Genomic DNA, 21,390 nt, shown 5'->3' with positions numbered 1-21,390 from the left:
TTGTTGAGTCTTTCATGCTGACGTGCACACAAATGATGTCCACAATGTAAATGACGCCAATAAGTGATTAAAGCAGCTTTGGCATCCTAGTAGGGTGACCAAATTTGGGGCTCTGGAAAAGAGGACAGCCAATCAGGAGGTGGGGATGAGGGTGGGTGTGGCACCATCTAGTGTCCAAGTGAAGTAGGTACACCTTGAAATGGCCGTGTACCTAATGGAGTGTCCAAGTGACGTCACAGAACCAACAGCCAATCAGGAGGTGGGGGTGAGGGCGGGTGTGGCACTTTTCACTTAAACCAGGGTTGTCGACCTCCAGTCCTCCAGGGGCCGCGTTCCAACATGTTTTCCAAGTGACCCTCGTTAAGCGCACCTGCGTGAAAACTTTTAGCCACTTTCACGTTCAAAAGGAGCTAAAAGTTTTCACGCACCTGCACTTAACGAGGGAATCACTCGGACACTCCATTAGGTACACCGCCATTTTCAAGTGTACTTAATAACAGGCCACTTTATTAGGCAAATACCATGGTCAAAGGTCACAGGTGTCAAGCTCCAGTCCTCGGGGCCGCGTTCCAACATGTTTTCCAAGTGACCCTCGTTAAGCGCACCTGCGGGAAAACTTTTAGCCACTTTCTTGTCCAAAAGGAGCTAAAAGTTTTCACGCACCTGCACTTAACGAGGGAATCACTCGGACACTCCATTAGGTACACCGCCATTTTCAAGTGTACTTAATAACAGGCCACTTTATTAGGCAAATACCATGGTCAAAGGTCACAGGTGTCAAGCTCCAGTCCTCGGGGCCGCGTTCCAACATGTTTTCCAAGTGACCCTCGTTAAGCGCACCTGCGGGAAAACTTTTAGCCACTTTCTTGTCCAAAAGGAGCTAAAAGTTTTCACGCACCTGCACTTAACGAGGGAATCACTCGGACACTCCATTAGGTACACCGCCATTTTCAAGTGTACTTAATAACAGGCCACTTTATTAGGCAAATACCATGGTCAAAGGTCACAGGTGTCAAGCTCCAGTCCTCGGGGCCGCGTTCCAACATGTTTTCCAAGTGACCCTCGTTAAGCGCACCTGCGGGAAAACTTTTAGCCACTTTCTTGTCCAAAAGGAGCTAAAAGTTTTCACGCACCTGCACTTAACGAGGGAATCACTCGGACACTCCATTAGGTACACCGCCATTTTCAAGTGTACCTAATAACAGGCCACTTTATTAGGGAAATATCATGGTCAAAGGTCACAGGTGTCAAGCTCTAGTCCTCAGGGCCGCGTTCCAACATGTTTTCCAAGTGACCCTCGTTAAGCGCAGGTGCGTGAAAACTTTTAGCCACTTTCACGTTCAAAAGGAGCTAATAGTTTTCACGCACCTGCACTTAACGAGGGAATCACTCAGACACTCCATTAGGTACACCGCCATTTTCAAGTGTACCTAATAAGAGGCCACTTTATTAGGGAACTATCATGGTCAAAGGTGTCAAGCTCTAGTCCTCGGGGGGGCCGCGTTCCAACATGTTTTCCAAGTGACCCTCGTTAAGCGCACCTGCGGGAAAACTTTTAGCCACTTTCACGTTCAAAAGGAGCTAAAAGTTTTCACGCACCTGCACTTAACGAGGTTCACTTGGAAAACATGTTGGAATGCGGCCCCGAGGACTAGAGCTTGATACCTGTGACCTTCGACCATGATACCGTTTTACGTGATGTCGGAAATAAATAAATACATAAAGAATGAACGAATAAAAGAGATTTGAAATAAGAGACTTTATTTCCATCCATCCGCTTGTTGCGTGATACAAATATTGATGTAATCGCCCCTCCTTCACTGCATCGGGAAGTTGATCTAATACTGCTATGGAACATGATTAAAGCTCACTATAAAATAGTAAAATACAAACGACTGACTGAAAAAATCATCATCTAAAATAGTAAAATACAAATGAGTTAAAGCATTTTTCATCTGATGTAATGATCTCTACAACATTAGGTGGGTTATAACATGAAGTTCAACTTTACAGCAATTTAAAAGCCAACGTAACACGTTTGTACTGTACCCTGTTCATTTTCTAAACACGTTCCACTTTCCAAACGCTCACTGGTATTGAATCTTTTTCGAATACTCCCAAACCGAGAATGAGTATGTCAAATCAAAGCATCCGTCAAGGTGAGTAACACAAATATTTGAGCACAGGAACCAACACGCACGCACACGCACACACACACACGCGCGCGCGCGTACACGCACACGCACACTTGACATTCTGCTATGCATCTTGTGCAGATTACGAGTCATCGGAGGAGAAAGCTCGATGCGTGTTGGGGAACTTTTGAGCGTTGTAGTCGGGATCTCCGAGCACTCGCGCTTTGATGTCCTTCTTGACCTGGAAGCAAAGACACAAAGCTTCTTTTTACACGTATCGATACACCTAAGCGGGGGAAGAAAAATCAAGCATCACTATTAACAATCTTCCGATGGCTCATCCATCCCCCCTTGCCTGTGCGGCATACGCATCCTGCAAATCGGGACGCTCCAGCTCTCCCTGGAGGCTGTTTGCGGCCGTAACCGGCAGGGCTCCAGCAGAGCGAGCGGCTCGACCCACGGCGTCTGACAAGGAGAGGCGGGGTCCTTGGCCCTGCGTCATCTGAGGAGGGAAAGCGCGCTGCCATCACGTACCGACCGTTCCTCTCCACTGTTCCGTAAACAGTTGGGGACATTTAGAAGAACAACCGTCGGCTGAGCTGAGCTGAGCAGAGCAGAGCAGTGAGTTTCCTCGCCCGCTCCACCATTACGGTCAGAAAATATCAAGGCGCTTGGAATGCGGGCGGACCTTTCTCCTCTTAGCGGGCATCCCGTGTAGGTAGGCGTCAGACAGCGGCGGCTGCGCTCGGAGCTTCCTTTGAGAATGCAGATCGTGCCTGATGATTGGAACCCATTCCTGTGGAAACGTTCAAACGTCCATGCGTCCAATTGGAATTGGCCTTTTGAGGAGACAATGTACTGGACGTCCGGTCCACCCGCAACATAAGCACACAAAACTGATGACATTGTTTTCGGAAAGTCATTTCTTCTTTGGATCAATCAATCAAAATCATTCACTTTCTTGGACATACCTTCATCCATCCATCCGTCCGTCCGTCCGTCCATCCATCCATCCGTCCATCCATCGGTACTTACCGGCGGAAGAGACGCTGCCCACGGCTCCACCTCCCGGGTCAGCTCCGGCCGTCTGGGCGGGGTCACGGCAGATCCCGGGGGCGCGTTCTCTCGGCTGTCACCGGACCGTGCATCGGCCTCCGCTGCTGTGGTTGCTGGAGATAAAGTCTCCTCCATCTAGAACACAGATAGGAAGTGAGTGTCCTCAGCTTTCCATGACGACTGACTCACTCCACTTTGAGGTAGGTGGAAATTCATTTAGGAAGAGATAGGATGTATGCAATGGCTACTCAACTCAATTGCTTCAAGAGAAACTTTCTATTTCACCTCTACATTCTGACTCTCAGCTGGCTGTTGTCCAGTGTCGCCGTCTGCTGCTGCTGCTGCAGAGAGCTGGTCTTCCTGAAAAGGCATCAACGTTGAATACGGACGACGCTGCTGCTGTGTTGAATATATTTGCAGTGGTGTAACACTACACGGCGAGCTCTCGTAGCATTTCAGTAAAGGCATCCGTCATGTTTACCACACAAACGACTGCCGGCCAGCCGGCCGCTCAGTCGGTCGGTGCTCTGCGCTTACCGATACGAGTACGACATAGCGCTGAATGTGATCCCGGGTAACTGGGTTGTGCTCCAGAATAAGATGCAACCTCATGGACATCATACTGGTCAAGCAGTTCAACAAACTGGGATTCACTTCTGAGAACATTCTCCTCTGCAAACACACAGAGCAAGGACAATTGAGTTCCTTGACTATTTTGGAGTCCAAACAAAAAGGCGTCTCATTGAAATATACTGCAACATTCATAGATTGTGTGGCGTACTGACAATGCGGCGGTTGATGACAGCCGTCAGAGCTCTCTGCTCTCCTCCCAGACAATACAAGTTGAGGGCAAGACACTCAAACAGACCTTGGGTGCACAGCAACAGCAGAGAGGGGCCAAAGGTGGCATCTGAAGCAAGGACAAGCGCAAACTAACGAGTCACACACACACACACCCCCCCGCAAAGTCTTCCACTTGAAGTGACTTACCATTGCAGCGCAGCACATGTGAGGCTATCCCCGTGAGCTGTTGCCTGAGGAAAGCCAGGTTGGTCTGAACGATGTCCACTCCATCGCGTACCGCCACGTTTGACTAGGGAACAATCACGTGGCCAACTGTCACTTACCACGCTCAATCCATGAACTACGTGAAAGGCTGTCGTTTGCGTGAGACGACGGATGTCCTTACAAAGCTCTGCGCAATGTACTCCTCCAGACCGTTGATGAGGTCATCAGCCGCTCTCTTCATTCAGAGCAAGCAACAAAAAAAGAAAAAAGGTGACTCTTGACGACGAGCGCATCCGGCCGGCGGCACTTACAGCTACGTTAGCGTCGGTAGGCTCTTGGCCGCCGCGCAGGTAGTGACGGGTGAAGAATTCAGTCAGCTGGGGCCGGATGCGGCTCAGAGGCTGAGCGTCTCCGTGAAGCAACAGCACCACGTCCACCATGGAAAAGCTCTGACACACCAGAGACAACAGGTCGCCAAAGAAGCCTGCCGATGACAACTATTTCAAACAGGGAGCGGCGGATATTCTCGGCTTATTCTTTTCTCCCTTCGTTCGCACGTACGTACGTACCCACGGCCCCTCCCGATCCAGGTGGGAAGAGATTGCTGCTCTGAGAAAGCCTCTGAATAAACTGCGCGATGCTCTCTCCGTTGCCATGCTGGGCCCCGAGCGAGCCGCTCATCGTCGACAGCACTCCTTGCACGATGCCGGTGAAAAGCTCCGGGCTCAGAGAGCCGCCTTCGCCGCCTGTCTGCGAGACGGACTCTTCCGCCGTGTCGCCGGCAGCTGGCTACAAATTAACACAAGCAACACAAATCACGGTGAGCCTCCAAAAAATGGCACTTGTTGGCCACCTTTTGAATATTCCTCATTTGATTAGGATGCCTTGTGAGCTAATTAAGAACTTGATTCACAGAAAAGATGAGCAAAACGTAAAGCTGTTTCAACTCACCGGCACAAAGTCTGACATGTTCTGAAATAAGCCAGGCAGAGTGACAGTGATGGAGGGTGCCACTCCAGAACCAGAACCAGAAGCAGAACTTCCACTTCCAGGCAGCAACGAGCCCAGGAGTTGGGCCAGGTTTGCCCCAGCACTGCCACCTAACGGTTGATCCACAGATACTCCCGAGCTGTTAGCCGGCGGTGGTGCCGGTGCCGATGGCGGCGGCGGCGGCGGTGCCTGGCCAGTAGTGTTGACAGAGGGACCAATAGGAGATGTGGAGGATTCGGATGACTGGGAGCTGACCGAAGATGAATAACTTGTCGTATCGCCTGGGAGAGAACATCTGAAAGCAACCATTTTTTTGGGTACTCAATAAAATGCATCTTTACCTTGTACGAGAAGCTGTCCCACCAGATTGCTGATCATCTGGGCGAGGGAGGAGCCAACTACAGGTGTGCCCTTTTCAAAACAAAAAGAAAGGAGATGTTCACTGACGGTTCCTCAACATTGTCCCCATTTCTACATCATTCTATGTATTGTGCTTGATTTCATCTGTTTGTTTTCTCCCTTGACTTTCATTTCCTTATACAATGTGGCAATGTTTTGCCCCAAAATATCCACCACTTGTCACATTCACTGATGTCATATGTCTACATTCCTCACTTCTTCTTTTTCAATTTTTCTAACAGAGAAATAAGTAAGTGAAACCGACCGATCAAGGGTGTGGTAAAAGTTCAACTCTCAAATGGCGTTGTAAACGTTGCATTCTTGTGATTGGCAACAAACCAAAATGTACTCTGTGGATGCTTTGGTGAGCTTTGCCTTTTCAATCACTGAATTCACCTGTCCTGCTTGTTGGCCTGCTACAGGCATTGCAGCTCTGAGGTTGATGGAGGTCCCTCTCGTTCCCATAGGATGTGAGATATGGGGGGAGAACGGTGGTCCGGTGAAGATCACTCTGGCCTGAGCCGGCGGCGCCGAAGAAGCCATCCCTTCATGACCGACTGCGGAGCCCGTGGTGTGTGTCGCTTGATTGGCTGAAGCCGCCGCCGCCGCGGTGGCTGCCTGCTGGGAGATCTGCTGGACGATGGCTTGCATGAACTCTGGGGGCAATCCTGGCAAGTCAATAGATGGATGGATGGAAAGTTGATTTTTAGCATAGCAAGTGTCAATGTCACTCCCAAGACGCACTCACCTGCTTGCACCGAACCTGTGGCATTTGGCGGTCCAGAACTTGTATCACCTGCCAATAGCAGAATATTTCAAATGCCTCAACAAGCAAAATGTGTCTTCATTGTAAGGAAATACCATCAATGTTCATATGCATCATGACGACAGGCTCCATAGTCTGGTGGGTGATCCTGATCACCCGGGCTCCTTCCGTGGTCTCGTTGGCACGAGGAGGAGGAGGCGGAGCCTGCGCGGAAGGGAGGTGATCTGATCGAGATGGCCGGCCAAGATTTTCTCCAGCGGGTCCTCCGTTCGCCGTTCCCACGTTGACCTTAGGAAATGCCGCCAAATGATTCTGTCGGCCTTGAGCACAATTTCCGCCGTTCGAATGTGCGAGCGACGACACGTCGACTCACCGGAACGGGCACGTGCGGCAGACCGGACCGGACTAGGACAGGATGGCTATGCTGAGCCACGGGCCGGAGCACATGCAGGTGACGTGGAGGAGGGCTCGCCAGGTTGCAGCGAAGGTCACCCAGCACAATCAAAGCATTGCCCAGAAGACGGAGCGCATCTCCAGCCATGTTGAGAAGGCGCTGATCCTCATCTCGTTCCTGTGTCTTCCATTCGTATCATATTGCAGTCCTCAAATGCTTTGGACACTTCTGACATGAACACCTTTGGTACCGATTATCATCTTTTCCTTTTGTGTTATCAATCGATCACGTGAATAAGAGCATGAAACATTTTCCTCGTTAGTCTGCGACGAGCACGCCCTTTCTCGGTCCTTACATTGTTGTTGTAGTCTGCCGATGTGGCCGCCCCGAGGATGGAGTGGCTCCTCTCTATGAAAGGGCGTAACCTCTCCTCCACTCTCCGCACCTCAGACAGAATGGCAACAAACTCTGCTGGCCTCGGGTGACTGTGAACAAACACAAACTCCTTCTTTGTTTGGAAGAGTCCATGAGATGCTTTCATGGCTTATCCAGCCTACTTTGTGGGTGACACTACTTACTTGGGTGGTGTGTCGGGTGCCCCTTCAGTCTGTGTTGAGGTGGATGCTGCTGCTGCTGCTGTTGCTGCTGCTGCAGTTGCTGCTGCTGTTGCTGCTGCTGCTGCTGCTGCTGCTGCTGCTGCTGCTGCATCATTGGTTTCCATGGGGAGTGATTCTTCAGCGATTCTGCCCGAGGATGACGATGCTGCTGAGGATGAAGAGGCGTGAGGCAACTCTGATTCTGCCTGTGAACTGGAAACATCCTGCAAAACAAACATGTCAATTCACCCACATATTGCAGAAATCATAACATTCCCCACGGCACGGTGACTCTTTTTTTTTGGGAGGGGGTGATATTGCAAAATGACCTCCAGCCTTTGGATCAGAGCGTGAGCACTCCGAAGCAGGTTCTCAGCCAGTTGCACCCTCATCCGAGCTTCGCTCTGCACCGACTGGTCCAAATGAATCTGCACATTCAGCGAGCCGTTGCTCTACACATGCAAACACCTATCAGCTTTTGAGGAGGAATGTTGCGCCATTTAAAAAGATTGGTGAGAAAAATGAACCTTTACCCCTGTGCTGGTGCTGACCCGGGCATTTCTTCCAGACTCACCTAATCCAGGCATCATCTGCTGTTCAGCAGAGAAAAGAAAATTCAAGTATCGAAGGCAAACGTCGTTTCCCTACCACGCTACGTACGCTACGGGCCAGTGTTGACTTAGCAGATGGCTATGAGCAGACGAGCACCTGTACGGCTTGGGGTTCCAAGAAGTTGACGGGGAGGTTGAAAGTCCCGAGCATCACGTAGCCGTTGCGATCTTGCGGCGGGGAGGCGGCAATATGAGCGCTGCTGTCATCTGCTGTCCCTTCATTGGATACCTCTGCACCCCCTGAGCCGGTCACGGTGCTTTGAGGTGGGGCACGCTCCACCAAATGAATCACCTTTCCGCGTACGTCTGAAAGACAAAGATTGAGGTAAACGAGGCGGCGGGACTATCATGACATTGTGTGAAGTGACGCAAAAACCTTTTGTTCTCACCGTCCGACACGTTGGGCTCCAACTAACACCCGTGTGTTGTTTGTTCATTGTTGTTTGCCTGACTTACTGTACATAGTCAGCGTTTTGTCATCTTGTAGCACTCTGCCCTGGTAGATGAGCCGCTGCTTGTCGACTGGGATCTCCACTGATGACGCGATGTGCTCCTTGAACTGCCTCACAGTCAACTCATGGACAAGGGAGAGAACAGGACGGTCAAGCAAATGTGGCACGGACGGACGGACGGACGGACTCATTCACGATGGCACCAGCATTACCTCGCCCCCGACTTGATAGCTCCTGCTCTGTGAATCCAGAGTCTTCACGGTGACATCAATCAGACTCGATTCCGCCATATTACAATGTTGCTATCCACAAGTAAGAGTTAATAATGTATACTAGTGGTCATTAAGGACGTTGGCAAAGCAACGCCAGTATATTTCATATGTACAGAACCATACATAAATAGAAGCGACAAGCCTTGTTATTGTTGTTAGCCTCGGGGCGAGCACGCTAACATTCCTCGCTACCAGGAATGAGCAAAATAACCAAGACACGTTTGACCGGTTATTTTAGCAGAAGACTAAAGTCATGCATTTGAATTATAAACCAATCAACTGCGTTTCGTTTCCAAAGTGACATGGAAGATAATTAGCACACGCAGTTTGGTTCAGGAGGTAGGTAGGTAGCAGCCAGTTCCCAAAATAAAACACGGTGACGTCAAAGGACCCCAAAAACGTCATAGGAGGCGTCTTTCGCATGCCTGAGCGTCTTTTCGTCAACCGAGCCAATTGTTTGACGTTATATGGGTTCAAAAGAAAACAAATAAAGGTCATGTTCCATTTTCGATCTAGGAAATAAGCGAGTTGTTCACAAATGAAATACGCAATGGATTTTCAACATTTCTACCGTGGTGCGATCACCTATTACAAGTTTAAGCATGATCTATTTGTTTTCTTGACCGTTTATGACCTGAGCGTCTTTTCGTCGACGTAGCCAATTGTTTGACGTTATATGGATTGAAAAGAAAAAATAAATAAAGTCATGTTCCATTTACGATATAGGAAATAAGCGAGTTGTTCACAAATGAAATATGCGATGGATTTTCAATATTTCTACCATGGTGCGATCACCTATGACAAGTTTAAGGATGATCTATTTGTTTTCTTGACCGTTTATGACTCGCTGGAGGACGGGGGTGTGCGTGCGTGCGTGCGTGTGTGTGTGTGTGCGTGCGTGTCCTCTCCGACAAGTTCAGACACACGTCAAGGTGTGGCGAGTCATGGGGAGGAGACCAGTGCCTCAAGTGTCACTGGAAATACTTTGCGGAATTTTTCCCTCGTGTCTTGTTGTCACTGTGTGCCATGGTTATCTTTTGAAGGAGGGAACTCCCACTGCGACGGAGTAGCAAGAGTGTCGGCGCTGCTTGAGGTCGTATTTGGCGGACTCTGAGCCTTTTATTGCTGCAAGCGCCACCCACGGGATGAGCAGGAACGATCTGCAATGGAAATAGCCTAAAACACCTGGAAAGAGAGGTAATCAAGTTTCATTCTTTCATGTATGATATGACCGCATGTTAATGCATGTCTGTGGCAAAAATCGACGAGTTACGATTTGTTTGTCACCCCACCCCACCCCACACTACACTACACTACACTTCAGCTTCAAGTAAAGCCAAGGTGTGACGATCAAGCATTCTGCTCAAATAAGTGCCATGAATGCTTGAATCATGTTAGTCATTTCTGATGCGGTTCATTTCGACAAAGTTGATATACGGCCAAACCACGACGTGAACAATTCCGACTCTGGCTTCACTTGTTTGTGCAACTCTTTCTGTGACTCATTATTCCATGTGAACACTTCCCCAAACGCCAACAATCATTCATTCGACAGCCTGCGCCTCGACTGTCTCCGCACCTTAACCTCTTTCTCTTCCCCTTCTGCTGCTGCTGCAGCTCCTTCCATTCCCTGCCCCTTACTACCTACCTACCTACCTAGCTACCATCTCTCATGGCCAGTCTGCGGAGATTCAGCTCCGAGGGATCCCTCCTGGATCTCGATTCCTTCCCATGGAGGAAGACGGAACTAACGAGAGCAGGAAAGGACAAGCGCCGAGAATCCGGCACAACCTCACTTGATGTTGCTCAAGTCGAGCGAGATGGAGAGCAGCGTCCGATGGTTCAGGAGCCAAGTACCAAGAGAGGACTTGTTAAGGAGGTCAGTGTCAGTGTGGAGGACCTGAGAGAGCTGGACAAAAAGAGCAAGAGCCACCTGGACGTTTGTGGCTTCGGCGAAGGCTATCGGGCCTATAGTGACGGCCAACTGGCCCCGGCCGCAAAGGGAAGCACGGAGAGTGTCGAAAGAGATGAGCTAGCTTCTCCGTCTGCTTCACTTTTCTCCCGTCCATTTTCGCCTAAATCTCAGCATCGGCACCAGCATAAGGCCAAACTTTCAGCGGCGAAACTGCACCTGAAGAATCTGTTTGGCCAGGTAGCTCCCAAATTTAGACTTGCATCGTGAAGTACTCCCATGTTAATGATGTGATGTATTTCAGAGTCCCCATTCCTCAAACTCCAACCTTTCAAACACAGAACCCAAAGACAGGTGAGCATGATACGATCGATATCTTGCGACTTCGGATTCGGGCTGGACGCTTGGGCTTAAAAGAAACAAAAAGCCCAGCTATAATTACCGGTGAATTTTGTTTTGTTTTTAAACCAAAACACCACGGCTCGTCTCTTTTGCGTCCACAGTGCCAAAGAGAGGAGGTCGCGCCTGCTCTTCATGCGTCAGTGGAGCCAGGTGGGCCACAACAGGAGGCACGCATTAAGTCGAGAAGAACTTGAAAAATGGGGCGAGTCCCTGGACTACCTGCTGGCCAGTCCCAGTGAGTACATACTCATCTGCTGAAAAATCTTAATCGCCCCTCATTTCCCTGATTGAGCTTTTTTTGTTGTTGTTGTTGTTTTTCCTCTCTCTGGAATGCGTATCCACCTCAATTATTTCCTGTATCCTTGTGAGATCATCTCATAAACACACTTGGCCTCAGTGAGCCTTTGAAGAACATCACGTATGTTCCGAGTACAGGTTTTGTTAGCGTGACGACTAGAACAGAGCTTGGAGAAAACCTTTCCACAGAGGGCTCATGAAATGTAAAAGGCTGAAGTGAGCAAGCCACAGATGTATTTGTGTCCATTTTATAACCTAAAAAAAGTTCAGACTAGTGACAGTTACAGTTACGCCCAACCTGTAATCTAGTGAAAGCTTAAGTCTGAAAGCGAAAGTGTCGCTTGTTAACATCTGTTATTAAAGTACGTAGTAGCGAAATAAAGTCTATCCTGATCAACAGTCTGCTGTCGTTCGTTAGCAGCACAATGTTAACCTACGGAGAGATTGGTCGGATATTTGGGTTATCTTGATGACATAAAAGGGACATGATGGTTGAAAACGGTTAGCAACATTAACAGACTGAAGTGGACGTCATAACAAAAGCGTTCATCATTTGACTCAATGATTCTGGTAAGTGATGTTGGCGTTCAATGACGTCAGTCACTCAGTGCTGTGCAGTAAAGCCAGAAGAGCTGCAGGACTTCCTGAGCCAGCCAGCCTGCTGCTTGCTTCTATGAATAGACTTGATAGTAAGCACCGCCACTGTTATAAATTGCTTTAGTCTGTTTCCTGTTGGAACTTGAGCTGCAAGGTGGTGCTGGTGGTGGTGGTGCAAGATGTGAGATTTCCAAACCTCTTGACGACCTATTCCAATCACAAATCCAACTTCCAAGCAGGCATCACTTCAGGCCCTTGTGACTTTGTATCAATGCAAAGCGGGAGTTGGAACTTGCACACGAGGTGACTCAGTGCTGTATCAGCTTGTTAGCCCGCAAGTGCGTCATGCCAGGTGGCCCGTCATGCTCCGTACTCATCCAAAGTGGAGATGGGAGAGTCGCATCAACACTGTTCTTGTTGCAACCGATACGTACGTACGCTCATCTTTCTCCTTCTCTCAGCCGGCCTTTCGGTGTTCGGGGCATTCCTCCGTTCCGAGTTCAGCGAGGAAAATCTGCAGTTCTATCTGGCCTGTGAGCAGTACAAACAATCGTCCCACAACTTCAGCTTGCAGAGGAGGGCAAAGGACATCTGCGACACTTACATCCGACCCGGTTCGCCTCGGGAGGTACGGGCCTGGCCGTCTGCTCGTTCTGGCTGCTCGTGTACTTACTTTTGTCTTGCTCCAGGTGAACATCGATAGCAAGACCAGAGATCTGACCATCCGTCTGCTGCAGGCTCCCTCTCGCACGTCTCTGTCCCTCGCGCAGAAGCGCATCTACTCGCTGCTGGACACAGACTGTTATCACCGCTTCATCCAGTCCGACATCTACCTCTCTTTACTCCGGGAGGCCGACTAGCAGAGCAGAGCAGAGCAGAGCAGAGCAGAGCAGAGCAGAGCAGATTGCAGAGCAGAGCAGATTGCAGAATGCCATGGCCTCGGACTCCCACACCAAAAGGACTACTAGAGCAAGAATAATTATGTCATCATAAAAACACAAGAATAATAAATGAGATAAAAGACTGCTCTGAGAATAAAGCGATTTTATTAATTTTTTTATAAGACTGAGAGATTTGCTGATATTCCAAGAATCTCGAGACTGCCCTATATGAATTGGGTCACACCATTACACCGTATAATATTTGAAAAGAAATGTAGTTTATTTTGAACAAATCCACCACAGGTGATTTTTCTTTCTGAATTCAAGTGCTCATACCGATGCTTAGGGTGATTTTGCAAAACACCAACTTTGAGGGGATCAAGTGAACCACATTCTCGGTGTTGAGCAAATATTTCTCTTTTTCATTCTAATTGCTCTGACAAACATGAACGTGTGCGTCCTGAACACATGCGGAATTCGGAACTGTTTTGTTGCTCTTTCTTGGGTTGGAAAAAGAACCGCTCACCCATTTCCATGAGCCGTCAAAGTGCGCGTGCGGCGGCTTTTTAATCATTAAACGCCTTCCGTGTTGCTGCCTAATGTATGCCATTCCTCAGTCACTTAGACAGTTTCTTTTACCAACGGAGAGGAAAAACAGGTTTAGTCAGACTATTTCTCTTCTCGGTGAGAAGCCACTAGAAATGAAAGTGGTTGTTAAAGCTACACATGATGCATTGCATCATACATTTGCCATCATTGTTATGAGTTGCTGCAAAAGCATGCACTTGTGCTCAGCGGCATCCATTGAAATACTTTAAGCGAGCCACTGAGCCATTTCGTGTGCTCAAGAATGAGCCGCAGTGCATGGGAAAATGCCACAGGGGCTGTCTGCCTGCCTGCCTGCCTGCCTGCCTGCCTGCCTGCCTGCCTGCCTGCCTGCCTGCCCGCCCGCCCGCCCGCCCGCCCGCCCGCCCGCCCGCCCGCCCGGGTTTGTCTCCTGTCAGCTTCAAACCGAAGTTCTTACAACTCGCTTACTTTTCTTTCAGTAGAGTCAAGTGTAAGTTGGAGAACATTCTACTTGTCCGCACTTTTCTCTTTCCAGCTTACGTGTCACCCCAAAAATAGGATTCCAGAACAAAGTTGAATCTGTCTTTCCGGCCCTTGACTGTTACCGGTGATTTACACCTTGTTTAAACGACGATTTGAAGGTGTGTCAAATCATTTTTCTTCCCCAACCGAGAAGAAAAGCAGGAGTTTAGGTTGATCAAGTAAATACAGAAATGTTCATTGGTATGAAACATTCATGATGGCATTTATTGGTATAAAAACAACAGTCAAAAGTATAAAGCAAGTAGCCTCCCTCACTGGTTACCAATGAGTGGGTTTTTTGGGGGGGTAAGTTTTGTTTTACTCTTAAAAGGGCTAACATTTTTAAGACAATTTATAGAGAAACGTGTGAGTTGCCTCCAACTTGACATTCTGATGACTTTTGATAAGTAGCAGTTCCACATGCTTGACATGTCCAACTTGACACAATTCAGAGTGGAAAATGTTTCAAATAGTTATGGTCCAAACGCTGAAAAAGTCAAACGTGTTTTATGTTCCATGCTGGTGCGCACACACACGCACACACACGCACAGACACACACAGCCACACACACACACACCACAGCTGCACCAATAAATGAGTAGCGTGAACCAGTACAGCTTTTTCCCACAGGTCTCAGGGTGCTGCTAAAATAACCACAATTATTGCATGAAATGAAAATGAACTTTTTTTTTCTTTAAAGGAACTGTAGAAAGGAACCTGAAAGCTTCTTGCTATGTTGTTCATACAATAAGCCCATGTCACTCACCACGGACGCGTGTCCCTGTTCAACAGCAAGCGCTGCTTCATCTGCTGCGCAGAGAAGCAGGCGTTTCCGACGGTCCGGGGACAGCCGTCCCATAAATGTCTCGGACTTTCCGACAGCACTCTCGCTGCGCTTCCGGGACCGTTGGGAGCTGGGACTTCCTTTTTCCCATCAGCCACCTCAGCATCTGTTCCTAGGCGGAGTTTTTGGCGGCCGGGGGACGTCGGCCAGCAAACGCCATTGTCCTTGGTCGTTGGAGGTGTATGGAGCCTGGGGTGAAGGAAGGAAGGAAGGAAGGAAGGAAGGAAGGAAGGAAGGAAGGAAGGAAGGAAGGAAGCAAGGAAGGAAGGAAGGAAGGAAGGAAGGAAGGAAGGAAGGAAGGAAGGAAGGAAGGAAGGAAGGAAGGAAGGAAGGAAGGAAGGAAGGAAGCAAGGAAGGAAGGAAGGAAGGAAGGAAGGAAGGAAGGAAGGAAGGAAGGAAGGAATGTGACAATTACAACCGAGGTCAACACATGAGAGCTCTTCAAAGCTGAGGACTGTTATCGAAAAAGACATTTTTATTGAACATTTCAGAGACAAGTTTATGATCAAACATACGTACTATAGGCAATCTGTTTTCAATGATTTATTTCAACTTCATTAGTGTGCATAGAATGTAAATACCTGCTTTGGAGCTTCGGCAACCTCTGCGATAAGTGTGCTTGCTCTTTAGCTGACCTCAGACCTGAGAACAATGAAAGCAAAAACAATCGACAAAACACAACATCAAATGGAAAAACAACAACAACAACAGAGTAAGCACTTTTGCTTACCTATTCTGACCCTTACCTGCTAAGGGCCTTCCCAAAGATCGGCTGTCCATGTGGCGACTGCACAGACCCTCTCTGGCAACTTGACCCTGTTGGCTAGTAGGAAATGGGAAAAGCGACCATGGCAGATGAAAGGGAAAAATAGAGGGGGAAAAAAAAAAAAAAGAATGCGGGGAGGTGAAAGCGCCAGTCAAAAGACAATGGCAGTACAAAAAAGAAACACAAACTCATACAATAATAAATGTAAAGCAGAAGCGAGGCTTGGCATACAAATCGGATGTCAACGAGATGCCGACCGCTGCCGTGTGCGTCCAATTGAGAGTGAAGCGGCAAAGATTCATTTCGAAGATGAGGAACTTTAATGCATTCCAAAATGAAAAATCGGAGCTACAAGGTTCACCATAAGCTTCTTTTACAAGGACAAAAGGGAGCTAGCATAAGCCTAGCACGTGCTTCATCTCGGCACAGAACCACAACTATCGTATATGCTCGGACGCCGCTTCGCTCTTTCCTTTAACAATGACAAGACGTCGTATGGGGCCAGTCAGTCAGTCAGTCAGTCAATGGAAACCGAGTTGAGATCTATTGAGGGAACTATTCCATGACAAGCATATGATGAAAAAGATGAGCCAATGAATTCATTTACAAATGTGGTGGAGTCATGGGGGAAGAAAAAAGAGAAGAAAAAGGGAAGGAAAAGAGACAGAAAGAGATTGTGTTAGGAAGCAGTACTTGAAAGGAAGCAGTACTTGAAAGGAGCACTGGTGAGCACTGGTGAGCACTGGTGAGCACTGGTGAGCACTGGTGAGCACTGGTGAGCACTGGTGAGCACTGGTGAGCACGTCTGCCTCACACTTCAGAGGTGCGGGCTTCAATTGCGTCTCCGACCTTCCTGTGTGCAGTTGGCACCTTTCCCCGTCCGTGCCTTCCTCCGGCCAGCCGGCTACTCCACTTTCATTTTCATGGGTTTCGCTGTTCATAATACTCAATGCAATGATGTCAATATTTCCAGTATATTTTTTTTATGACTCGCTTTGTAAACTTTGTGCCAATAACTCTTTGCAACCTTAATTGCCCTACAGGGATAAATGAAGTTTTCTGAATGGAACATCTATGAGATGATTTCAACATGACACGGTATGAGCTTTACACGTGGTAAATGAGCTGTAGATTTCATATCATGAAGATACACGGGAAGTATGAGGTGAGTGAAAGAGGTTTTAAAAAAAAAAAAAAAAAAGAAAATTTGAGGTGCCGTGTTTATTCATTCAGGTGGATTAATCCTTGATTTAGTCATTTCCAGCATAGTGTAATGTTTAAAATGAACATTTGATCAAAGTGAAAAATGAGGTCAAGTGAATGGCATCATGGTTCAAACTCAGTCAGCTGAGAGGACAACTCGCTTGCACCAAAACAATCAATCAATCAATCAATCAATCAAGAATGCATTGGTGCTGGAGCGGCCGTGAGCGCACGTGCACACAGGTGGTCCGCCGCCGCCGCCACCACCGCCACCACCGCCGGCCCGATCCGCCGCAAGTCTGTGTGTTTACCTGGTGCGTCTTTCCCGGGATGGTTCATTGCGAGGAAAATTTGGCCTCTGGTCCCTGCGTCCCCCGAGCGCGGCCCTGGTGGGGGAGGAGCCCACGCTGAGGGAGCACTGGGAGGATGCCAACGGCCAGGGAAGACTCCTCTCCTCCCGACGCACCGCTGTTCAACAAACAAAAGCTGTTCTCAGCTCCAAGCTTTGTGGCGGACACAAAGATCAATCCAAAGCAGCCAGAAATGATTTTGTTGCCGCATACCTTCTCTCTCCACGATGGAATAAGGCTTGATCTCGCTGTCGGGCTTTTTGAGGGGAATCGTTCTTAATTTGGCCACTGCGGAGGAGAACAGGCACAGTTCACAATCTCCACGACGGCAGTAGGACGACATTGGACTTGATCCAAGGCAGCTTTCAACATACTACGTGACTGACCAAAGGAGTGGATTTAGGATTTAAGATGTGCAATGCAAAAAGCAACAAATCACTTGGGGATGGAAGCGCAAAGCCAGAGAATAGAAAGGTCCTTACAAAAAGCCGTACATCCCCTGAGCCGTCAGAGGACATGAAGGCGAGCCTGTGAGAATTTGATGGGGGAACAACAACAAAAAATGGAACTGCAATCAAAGTAGTTGAGCTCAAATGGGTTGGTAACCCTTTCGCGTGCTTGTCGCATCTCGCAAATGATTCTTTTTGTCATCATCTTGTGCATATGCTTACAAAGTGGAAGGATATGTGATGATGGCAAAACTCAAGTCGCTTTAAAATCATGCATAATATGGATACACACAAATGTATCAAATGCCATGGTAGACTCGATGACGTGTGCTGGATGAATGCCAAGTACGTCCCAACTTCATTGGATTTGAATCAAGCTCTATTGCTGGGATTTTTAGACTTTACAAAGTTGGAACATTGGGAAGAGCTAGAGGAAAACATGATGTACACGGATTTCAAATAGAAAGCCATCCCATACGACCACATTATATTCTAGATTTGTTTTTTTAATAGCATGTGACCTGCAGTTTGGTGGCACCTGGAGAATGTGAAATATATAGTATATATATTTGTAATAAAAAATTGCCTCCCGAGCACAGTGTCTCTTTTTTTTTCTTTTTTTTGCACCACGTCCGACTTTGAGTAGCAACTTTGAAAGTGTAGTCAGACTCATAACGTTCAAAAGTAAAAGAATCCTTGCGACAACGTTATGCAGCAACTCATCGAAGAAATAAAAAGTACCTGATTGGTTGTTGAAGAAGCCATCAAACACAACAAAGTTATTGACCTACAGGCAAAACGAAAAGACGATGGTGAAACATCACACAAAATGTCCTCTCGGCTTCCTTTTGCAACTTTCGTCTTAAAATAATCCGCTTAAAAAAAGAATGACAACAGTGGGCGGCATTAGAGAATAGAATGTCTTTGGAACACATTCCACAAATAGTTTCCCTTTTATTATTGGTGGCGATGACAAAATAAAGGGAGAGTTTTCATCATCAGCAGTCTTGAATCTTGAAAAAAAACCTCTCTCATAACCTTTTTGGCTTCATTCTTAGCCTTAATTTCAGCCCTTGTCCATCCGTCACAGTAAGTTCAAAAAGTAGTTCTATTTTTCTATGAGACCATGGCGCCCTCTTGTGGTATATTTCTATTTTTCCTATTCGACAGGACAATGGCTTTCTCTTGTGGTATCTTTTTGACATGTCACTAAGTGTGCAAAAGTAGCAAAAAGGCAATTGTTTTTCAGTGAAAAATTGGGGAGATGGTTTAAAAAAAGAATTTTTTTTTTTTTTAGGTGAATAGGCTGTACCTGAGGAACACTCTGTGTTAGGCAGTAATGCTTGGCCAGGAAAGACAACAATTTGGGAGAGGGCCTGTCATACGCCATCAGCACAGGGTCTATATTCTTGTGCTTTTAAGAAAAAGAGAAACAGCACTCGTTATTGAGTCATATTAAAAAATCTGATAGGGAATGACAGATGAGAACAATGTAGGCATTTCTAATGAAATCTTTTCATTTGACTCAAAGCGGTTTCGTGCCGTGTTTCATCATCCACTTTGTTTTTGCACGCCAACTGTCATTTCCCCAACACATTACCTGCAACATGAAATGGAACAGCTCCAGCCCGTATCCGTGTCTCTGCAAGTTCTCGGCTATGAAGAAATCCAAAACACACAGTGGCTCGGCCTCTGTGTGCAAACCTCGGCGGTCCTATGGATAGAATACATCATGGAGTCAAACAAATCTTGATGCAAATGACATCTGATAAGAGAAAAATCATAAAAAGACTCACGAGCAAGATTAACTTCTTGTATCCAACTTTGAGAAATCCCACAATTACACCACACTCTCTGCGAGAAGGAAAGAGGGCGGTTAGGTGTGGAGTAGGTGTGGGATGGTGTGCGAGTGAAATTGCAAGTTGACGAATGGCCATACGATCTACCCATTGCTTTCTCCATCCTTCATCAGGTAGACTTCATGGTGCTGAGACTGCAACTTGGTAACACTCGTGACAGGTGTTGTTAGCTTTTGGGCCTGTGCAAAGAGCACGCATATTGATTGCTTTGACCGTGGATACATGTCAAATGTCATTGCCTGCATGCCAAGCAAGACCCTTGACGTTATGATGACACTCACTCACTCACTCACTCACTCACTCACTCACTCACTCACTCACTCACTCACTCACCTTTGCAGAGGCTCTCCCCAGTTCGTCAATAACAGTGGCAATGTGAGATTGAAGATCTGCTCTACAAAGGACACACAATCAAAGTTTATTATTTCAAATAACACAAAGCTTCCTGTAACAACTATGGTCACTAACAACACAACACAGCGCAGCGCAGCACAGCATGGTGGGAGATAGAAGCAGTAGCTTTACCTTTTCGGAGAGGCATGTTCAACAACAAGGCTCTTGTCCAAAACGGAGAACCTCTCTGGAAACAATTGGTTAACATTAAAAGGGAATTCCATAACGTTTGCTTTCTTTCTTTCTTTGTCTGTATGATTGCAGTAGAGTAAAGTACAAGCAGTCTCAGCAGCGGTGTTTTTGCAGGTGCCTCCTTCCTCCCTCCCGCGTTAGCTAGCTAACACAGCTACCGGCAAGCTAAAAGATGCTTTGCTAGCAAAAACAACAGCACCACAAACTACTTTGTTGAGCTTTCCGTCAATTCGTCTACTCTGGGGCAAAGGAAGGAAACAGATAACGGTCCACAGCAAAAGACCGATGAATGGTTTTTTTTCTTCCCAGGACGTCAAGGCACTTCTTGGGGGCAGAGTCGCAGCTAGCATCATGTACCGTAATTCCTATAAAGTCAAAGTGACGTATTCAATTGTGTGGCCTGAGTAGAGTAGCGGCCAGCAGAGAGCGTCACGTACGTACCGTAATTCCGACAAAAATAAAAGTGACGCATGCGGCTTTCATTTGCTTGCTAGCCAGCCGCCTGTAACACGGTAATGTCGTCATAAAACACCTCAGGGTTTTGCCCAAATAAAACATGACAAACATAATGACGACACAAATGTAACGTTGGTTCTTTTCTTTCAATTTTCACCCTGTGTAAGTGATTGTTGTTTTCTTAGAGTTCCACATGGTGGTGCTGCAAACAAACAAACAAACGAACGAACAAACAAACAAACAATCAAACAAACAAACAAACAAACAAACAAACAAACAAACAAACAAACAAACAAACAAACAAACAAACAAACAAACAAACAAACAAACAAACAAACATAAAGCACATGCAGGTGGCTGAAGTTCACTTTTATTATAATACCATTTTTTGTGGTTAAGAAGACGCTATTATATTGTCATTGCATAAGCAGTAATGTTTAATTCGGACTTTTGTTCATGCATCACACTCATGTGGCTGATGAAACAAGGTGTTGTTAAAAGACAGGGCCCTAGACGTGTATCGTCTTGGGGATTATGTGAATGGCATAATGCCTTGAGGTGGTTTAGGAGAAATGCAGTTAAAAGTGTGTGCGCGTGTGTGTGCGCGCGCGCGTGCGTGTGTCAAAGTCTGCTTTATTGTCAATTTGTTCACATGCCAAGACACATAAAGAGATCGAAATGACGTTCCCACTATCCCACGGTGACAAGACAGTGCACAATATACATACAAGTAAACAACAACGTGCGTGCGTGTGTATGCGTGTGTGCGCGCGCGTGTGTGTGCGCGCGCGTGTGTGCATAAATAAAGCAGTTGAATACTAGAAATGCAAACCTACATTTTTTTCCTGGCCATGTTTTTGTTTGTTTTTTGTTACTAAGCAAATCATTGACTACCTAAGTGACTATTTATCAATAGGATATGAAAAAGAATTCATGGTGACGTAAATGTGCAAAAGTAAAAACCCTTTCCAACACTCTAGCTATCAGTCTATTCAAGTATAATTGCCATGACAAAATCAA

The 21,390-nt window shown here is 47.1% G+C and overlaps 3 protein-coding genes across 16 annotated transcripts; 1 reads left to right on the top strand and 2 right to left on the bottom strand.

Moving 5' to 3' along the window:
- Positions 1–1,740: 1,740 nt before the first annotated feature.
- On the bottom strand, positions 1,741–9,333 carry bag6l (BCL2 associated athanogene 6, like). Of its 11 annotated transcripts, none has more exons than XM_088364756.1 (25): positions 8,803–9,311; positions 8,620–8,709; positions 8,412–8,529; positions 8,053–8,261; positions 7,878–7,937; positions 7,674–7,796; positions 7,327–7,568; positions 7,104–7,233; positions 6,728–6,931; positions 6,450–6,642; positions 6,337–6,384; positions 5,985–6,256; positions 5,531–5,600; positions 5,151–5,470; positions 4,769–4,988; positions 4,511–4,683; positions 4,381–4,434; positions 4,182–4,284; positions 3,977–4,101; positions 3,729–3,863; positions 3,477–3,551; positions 3,171–3,326; positions 2,824–2,931; positions 2,491–2,637; positions 1,741–2,376 (listed from the first exon to the last, which is right to left on the bottom strand). In XM_088364756.1, the coding sequence occupies exons 2-25, from the start codon at positions 8,695–8,697 to the stop codon at positions 2,278–2,280; spliced, it is 3,462 nt and encodes a 1,153-aa protein (XP_088220882.1). In that variant the 5' UTR covers positions 8,698–8,709; positions 8,803–9,311; the 3' UTR covers positions 1,741–2,277. The 11 variants fall into 11 exon arrangements, with proteins under 11 accessions (XP_088220882.1, XP_088220884.1, XP_088220886.1 ...); XM_088364758.1 differs by having other exon boundaries at positions 7,327–7,414; positions 7,454–7,568; positions 8,620–9,230; XM_088364760.1 differs by having other exon boundaries at positions 2,452–2,637; positions 8,620–9,323.
- Positions 9,334–9,565: 232 nt separating this feature from the next.
- LOC148379626 (regulator of G protein signaling 18) lies at positions 9,566–12,939 on the top strand. Of its 2 annotated transcripts, none has more exons than XM_088364772.1 (6): positions 9,566–9,876; positions 10,340–10,831; positions 10,896–10,945; positions 11,095–11,228; positions 12,349–12,515; positions 12,577–12,939. In XM_088364772.1, exons 2-6 carry the CDS (start codon positions 10,352–10,354, stop codon positions 12,745–12,747), a joined length of 1,002 nt encoding a protein of 333 aa, XP_088220898.1. In that variant the 5' UTR covers positions 9,566–9,876; positions 10,340–10,351; the 3' UTR covers positions 12,748–12,939. The 2 variants fall into 2 exon arrangements, with proteins under 2 accessions (XP_088220898.1, XP_088220897.1); XM_088364771.1 differs by having other exon boundaries at positions 9,568–9,876; positions 10,297–10,831.
- A 1,112-nt stretch (positions 12,940–14,051) lies between these two features.
- atat1 (alpha tubulin acetyltransferase 1) lies at positions 14,052–20,337 on the bottom strand. 3 transcript variants are annotated; one of them, XM_088364768.1, is made up of 14 exons: positions 20,004–20,337; positions 19,855–19,973; positions 19,663–19,723; positions 19,417–19,508; positions 19,267–19,324; positions 19,071–19,184; positions 18,783–18,884; positions 18,212–18,257; positions 17,235–17,309; positions 16,983–17,139; positions 15,449–15,525; positions 15,284–15,344; positions 14,625–14,891; positions 14,052–14,344 (listed from the first exon to the last, which is right to left on the bottom strand). In XM_088364768.1, the coding sequence occupies exons 2-14, from the start codon at positions 19,944–19,946 to the stop codon at positions 14,323–14,325; spliced, it is 1,224 nt and encodes a 407-aa protein (XP_088220894.1). In that variant the 5' UTR covers positions 19,947–19,973; positions 20,004–20,337; the 3' UTR covers positions 14,052–14,322. The 3 variants fall into 3 exon arrangements, with proteins under 3 accessions (XP_088220894.1, XP_088220895.1, XP_088220896.1); XM_088364770.1 differs by lacking the exon at positions 14,052–14,344 and adding an exon at positions 16,179–16,401 and having other exon boundaries at positions 14,745–14,891; positions 19,855–20,337; XM_088364769.1 differs by having other exon boundaries at positions 14,052–14,891; positions 19,855–20,335.
- Between the last annotated feature and the right edge of the window lie 1,053 nt (positions 20,338–21,390).

Source organism: Syngnathus floridae, chromosome 21, assembly GCF_059516105.1.
Source record: "Syngnathus floridae isolate MCC-2025c chromosome 21, RoL_Sflo_1.0, whole genome shotgun sequence".
Lineage (NCBI taxonomy): Eukaryota > Metazoa > Chordata > Actinopteri > Syngnathiformes > Syngnathidae > Syngnathus > Syngnathus floridae.
Note: the sequence above shows the minus strand (reverse complement) of the source record. Positions and strands in the feature narration are given on the sequence as shown.